The 6,233-nt window shown below is 51.3% G+C and overlaps 2 protein-coding genes across 2 annotated transcripts; one reads left to right on the top strand and one right to left on the bottom strand.

Annotated features, from left to right (window-relative positions):
• Nucleotides 1–136: 136 nt before the first annotated feature.
• FIBRA_08809 (uncharacterized protein) lies at nucleotides 137–1,888 on the top strand (the record flags this gene model as incomplete). The annotated part of the gene is made up of 1 exon (XM_012330429.1): nucleotides 137–1,888. The coding sequence occupies one exon, from the start codon at nucleotides 137–139 to the stop codon at nucleotides 1,886–1,888; it is 1,752 nt and encodes a 583-aa protein (XP_012185819.1).
• Nucleotides 1,889–2,706: 818 nt separating this feature from the next.
• Nucleotides 2,707–6,080, bottom strand: FIBRA_08808 (uncharacterized protein; the record flags this gene model as incomplete). The annotated part of the gene is made up of 8 exons (XM_012330428.1): nucleotides 2,707–2,759; nucleotides 2,894–3,095; nucleotides 3,150–3,299; nucleotides 3,359–4,312; nucleotides 4,466–5,014; nucleotides 5,071–5,411; nucleotides 5,486–5,554; nucleotides 5,609–6,080. The coding sequence occupies 8 exons, from the start codon at nucleotides 6,078–6,080 to the stop codon at nucleotides 2,707–2,709; spliced, it is 2,790 nt and encodes a 929-aa protein (XP_012185818.1).
• Between the last annotated feature and the right edge of the window lie 153 nt (nucleotides 6,081–6,233).

The raw sequence follows: 6,233 nt of genomic DNA, 5'->3' as shown, positions 1-6,233 counted from the left end.
CGTGCTAATCGGCATCACTGTGCCTATTGGCACAGTCGTGCTAATCGGCACCACTGTGCCCTTGTCGGCACAGCTCCTACTTTACCTTCAATCTGTTCCATTTGACTGATCCTATTTTCACTCCCTTTAGGCATATATGGCTCATTTTCGGTTTATGTTGGCAAAATACTATCCCGTGCCACAAGTCTACATGCAGGCGGGATACCCGAACTCCGTCCAGCGCGCGGCTATGATAGCGCATATTGCGTTAAGTGTATATATTGAGGACGTCAAGCAGCTCGTCGCATTTGGTGTCCGTAGGGCGATAAAATCCGTTACACCTGCAATACTGGAATCCATGTCACCTTCTGATCGTCAGCACCATGAACTCCGACTTACCCGACTGGATCAATGGCTCAAGGTTGATAACCCTCTCTCTCACGAGAAAGGTGTATACGCCACGATAACCTCCGCTATTTGTGAACACAGCCTGGACATTGCCCAAGGTCTTCCTGCTCCCGATGATAATGACACCACTCAGCGCGAATTTGCCACGGCTCTGTATGGGATGACGAAACCTCATCATCCGCACACTCTCGGTGCACCCCTTATATCGCGTGGGGGATCTATTGCCGTTTTGCAGGCGGCGGTAGAATTGATTCACGCCTACGTACCCCCTGCTTTAGAAGGATTGCAACATGAACAATGGTGCATCGATGTGTTGCTCATCGCTGCAAGAGGGTTGCAGATATGCTATGTTCCTTGGTCTCCTCCCAACCCTCAGGGTGCTGGTCGTCGATCATCAAAAGTTGTTTGGAATTATTGGAAGAATGTCTCGAAAGCAGATCGCAGTCCTCGTCCCACTTTGATTGATCAAATTGAACATGCTTTTGCCCTCGGACCATCTCAACGTGGCAAGGAGGCTGCGTTTAATGCGGCTATGGCAAGCAGTCAATCTCCCTGGGATGTTGCCTCCATCCGCCTCTCCGAACTAGGCCATTATTTGAATCGCCAGGTGCTTCCTACAGAAATGAAATTTTCGTATGCGAACATCGCGCAGCAAGACACAGGATACTGCAGTCAGACCTACCGTTGGGTGCTGGCTCACTTTGACTTTGGTAAACCACTACATCAGCTCGCTCTGATATGCGGCATCGTTATGTCTAAGGTCGCCCCGAATGTGTTCTATACTACTCAAGACGATCCCCTACATATTCCGCCCACGATGACACCAGACGAGGTTACTTCCTTTATCGTCGATGCCCCTTGGATCACCAATACCACGCGGAAGGGGGCGAAAGACGGTGGCCCTTTTGTCATTATGTTCACAGTCCTGATTATCTCACTTTTGGAGCCAGCAAGCCCCCTTTATCGTCAGTACGTTGCAACGGGCAAACGACATGGATTAGGAGGAGCTTGGACGAAGAAACATTCTGCGAAAGGGATAACAAGCTTCAATCTAATTCGAATGGGCATTGCAAACGCGCTCACATCTAAGCAGGTTAAGGGCTCGTTGTTTCACATTGATTGGGAGTTCAAACCCACGCCTGTTCTGCACGAATATCATCAACAACTTACCGAACTGTTCCGCAATGGTGAACATGGTGCCTATGATGCCGTCTCTCTACTTGTGGGCTGCGAGATGGCCAATACTCTTGTGAAGCGCGGAGAACTGAAGCGGCGATCCGGCGTTCCCATTCTTACAAATCCAACAGGAATTCCGCTATCTAACCCACTGCTACCCGGCTTGTCTTCGAATAGAATCTCACAGCGGAAGCACCAACTGAAGCGAAGCATGTCACTAGCTGCATATGGTGATGATCCATTCGCACTTGATGAGCCTCGCCCTTCTCAGCGACGTCGCGCATCTGCTCTTCATACAACTCGTCATGATATGGACTTCATGTAATCTTATCGCGCCATACGTCTATTTATCCTGCCAACTCGCACACGCGTGCCAATTGGCTCTTTGCGTTTGTTGTCATCTGACCGATGTTTTTCTTGCATGTTTATACCTTTGGTGGCTTCGTCACGCAGCTACCACAGACATTTGTCTGATACTATTGTCGGCTCGGCCAAAGTGCACATCCATGCGCATCGGCATTCATTTTGTCGTTGATCGCCTTTCAGTTTAGTTTGATCCGTGCACAGAATTATTTGTATCAGAAACCTCACATCTAATGGATTAGCATCTAAGGTTAATCTTCCTCCGATAGTTTACCCAATTAATGTTCCTAGTATATCGGCTAGGGTGCTTCGCTCTCTCCATCGTCTTCGTCGCCCTGTATCTCCTCCAGCGACTGAAAGCCCGCTTGTCCACCGCGTGGGGCTCTTCTGACCACTGTCAGTTCATCTCTGGCTTCACGATTGCGTTAAAGGTCATCTACAACGACACGTATTCAAACAAGTCCTGGCGTGTTCACTTCAGAATATTACGAGCAAGATCGGTGATAGTGAGCAATTGTACGCCTGTTTCACACGCTGCCTTCCAGGGCGATCTAGACATGATCGAGAACAAGCAAATAGAATTCGTACGGCTAAACAAGACGACTTATACAAGGTGCAAATGTCCAATAAATGTCCAATAAATGTCCAACAAATGTCCAACAACGGCAAGAACGTACGACAAACAAGATATACTCGAAGCGTGATTATTGCTGGCTCATGCTAGAATATATTCAGTGGGTTGGTGATGTATTTAGCAAGAGATCTCACACAACTGACAGGCTATGCTTCGGCGACCGGGGGGGCATCGGATGGGGAGCTGTCCACATCCATACCTGACGTGCAAAGAATTAGATTTAGAATTAGAGCATTAGAGCAATGCCGATTGGCACGACCGTGCGATTCGGCGGCGAACTCGCCGATTCGCACACTTATGCCGATTGGCAGGTAAACCTGGTGGAGCACTTACCCGTATCCTCTGAACGAGCCTTCTTGCCCGGGCGGCGTTCACCACCGGACGACGACCTATCGCGCTTGGCCGGAAGGTTTGCACTGGGCTCAGTTGGATCCCCAGTGACATTGCCGGCGTCATCGCCTGGGGCCTCTTCAGCAATGACAGCACTGCCCGATGGCGCTTCAACTTGAGATTGTCTCCAGAATGTTGTAATGTCCTGACAAATTCAAATCAACGTGATTCGCACACAAAGTAATAGAAGGTGGCATACCTCAGGCCACAGAGTAGCGACATCGACTACTGAAGCCCGGCGACGATAGTCTTGTCTAAACGCGGAGCCAGCCATAGATGGGTCAAATGATGCGGCAGGATCGCCTTGAGTATCGCGATATGTCGCGCGCGCTGCAGCATAATCCAGGACCTGTGTAACAGTAAATATGAGTTATATAGATTAGACTGTAAAAAGAAAAAACAACTCACTTCCAACAGGTGTTCTACAGCATTGGATACACCTCGGTCGATCGCGTCCGTTGCCTGACCCGCCGATTGGACGAAGGGCAAACGCTCGATCATGCTGACAATTTTTTGAATTGCAGCGTGACGGTCGTTTGCTTGTTCTTGGCGCAGGAGGGCAACAGCCACCTTCTCCTTCGTCTCGGACACAGTATGGTTCCCGCCGGCAAGCCATTCCGGATTCTCGAGTGGCTCGGCTGGGTGTGCGAGGCCGTCAGGAAAGGGGAATTGAAAGTTGCCGCTATGGGGACGGGTGGGCGCGCTCATCAACATCAGGCCGAGATCCTTGGATATATTGTTGCGCCACTCGACGACGCATTTGTTGAAACACCTGGGGCGAACTTCGGCATTGTAGGCGCGTTCCCAATACGCACCTAGGACAAAGGGCCATAGCTTGTGGCGCGGGTCCTTCTTGCATCCGGGCCACCATGGGACGCCTGTTAAGAATAAAAGGCGCAGCTGTGGGTGGGCAGCGATAATGCGGGGCGCGCCAGAGTAGTCCCCTGCCGCCCTCGCGACCATGACCTGGCTATTGTCCTTAGCGAGGTCCCGGGCGTGAACGAGCGCGTCGAGATCTTGGAGCTGATCGACGGAATACAAAGTATTCCGTCTTGTCTTCCATTCATCTGTGGGGGCCGCTTCTCCCTCAGCCAGGGGCTGCCATTTTGCGATTTGCGCTCTCTTGAGGGAGCGCTGCTCCGAGTATACTGGAGGAGTTTGGTTGGCAAACCACTCTAAAAAAGCGACGAAGTCAGTTCTCGCTCCCCATACCGCTTCCAAGATAACAGCCGCGGGGGCCTCGTCGTTAAGCCAATCGTAATTGATTTTGAGTCCGCGCAGGACTATTATCCATGCATCTCGATTAGAGGCATCTTGGAGATGATGCCTATAGTCGATGAGCGGATCGAACATCCTGGCCAGCTGTGGGCGAGATGCATGAATTGATAACGTTGATATAAGCTCATTTGCCGACTCGCACTGGTGCGCGAATCGGCACAGGCTGCGATGGCTTATAACACCTGCAGCCTACGCCGACTCGCACCAGTATGCGATCCGGCACAAATGTGGACGTACCTCAAGTAGCCCTTGCTTGTAATGGGCGAATTCTCGGACAACGTCTGCAAATACCTTCGACGTAAGAAGTGGCATCGGGACCACGTCGTTACTATCGCGAACACTGGGAGGCATGAGGTAGAGACGCATACGCTCCCGCACGTTTATGGCGTGCGTGCCCTTTGCCGAGCCACATTCAATATCCTTCGCGAAGTGCTTGGTGATGACGGCCAGAACCGCTTGGCGATACTTCTTGAGCTCGACGATCGCGCGAGGGATGTTCATCCCCATGTCTTCCGGATGCTTGATCGTATCAGCGACCACTGCATTCAGCTCGTCAAGAATGTCGTCCGTCCAAATCTCCCAGTCGGGAGTGGCGTCTGTCCAAAGCCGACCACGCAATTCACGCAATGCCTTCAGCGCTATCGCTCCCGCAGATACCCCAGAGGGGGCGGAAATAATGTCATCATCGCGGGCGGCCTCGAGATCCGCAACATTGGCGTTGAGTGGGTCTGTAGAACCGATTATTCCAAGGAGTTGCCAATGGTGGGCCAAGTATTCGCAAATAAGCTGAAATGACATGAGATCCAGAAAAAGTGAATGCATCAGGCATTTAAGATACTTACACCCAAGTACACATCATCCATGCCTTCAATTGCCTTGACGCGGAGCAGACCCGATGCAAGAAAATGCCGGCGGCCCGGTATCAAGGCCACCAATACTTTAAGAAGTTCCGGAGTCCCAACAATTTTTGACAAGGCGTTTGAATGCCCTGAACGTACACCAGACCGCTGCCGGTGCTCTTGTAGGATATCCTTGACGAGCTGCTTGTACTCGTCGCCGCTCTTCTCCTTCAAATCCAGCAAATGTGCTTCAAGACGTTCGTCCGCCGTCTCAGCAGCTTTTGGCGTGTGTTCATTTCGGCCTAGATAGCGGCCGATTGTGCAGGCGTCCTTGTCGAGGATATCTGTGTGTCGGTGATACTTGTTAACATCATATGGAAACAACGTGAGAACGCCAGACAATGCTGCCGATTCGCACAGGTATGCGCATTGGCGATGACGCCGATTGGCATAAGGGTGCGCATCGGCGTAAAGTTATCCAAGCCGACTGGCACCAAGGTGCGTATCGGCGACCCAGAACAAAGAATATATATATGCTTACCCCGGTCATACACTCGTACAGCCCACACTGCGTTCTTTTGCAGCGTCTCCTCAAGGGCCGCAATATCTGTCTGCAGCTTCGCAGCCCGTGAATCACCTAAGGGAATTTCGTCCAGTACGGCCTTCTTGCTCGCGAGGAGCTTCTGGTCAGCAGCGACGTATCGGGTAAGGGCGACGTAGCGATGCTGGCCTGCCACCAGCGGTACCTCCAATGGCTTGACGTGATTTTTGAAGTACTCGGGTTTCAGCTTTAAGTACGGCGTCTTGTGTGTAATTGGCGGCGGTGTTTTGAAGACGGGGCCGTGGAACGCTGCCCTTGGGATTGCGATAGTCAATGCATTCTCGGGATGTAACCCGAGGACTCCTTTCGACGCAAAAGACGCCATCAGAGACGCGACGAGTGCATCCATCTGCGGTCGACGATTATACACATGCATTTTCAACACGACGTCCGGAAGATCAATCAAGTTCATAAGGCGAATTCCCAGGAATGCAGACTGGGCTTGATGCTTCAGATCCTCCGCAATCTGCTGCTGTTGCAACGAGAACGTAGTGTCTTCGTTCGCAATGGGGGCCGCAATAATTTTATTCTAAGGATTTGTTAGACACATAATCATGAGGCAAAT

Source organism: Fibroporia radiculosa (genome assembly GCF_000313525.1).
Source record: "Fibroporia radiculosa TFFH 294 genomic supercontigs, scaffold3239, whole genome shotgun sequence".
Classification (NCBI taxonomy): Eukaryota; Fungi; Basidiomycota; class Agaricomycetes; order Polyporales; family Fibroporiaceae; genus Fibroporia; species Fibroporia radiculosa.
This window is presented reverse-complemented; position numbering and strand designations above follow the sequence as displayed.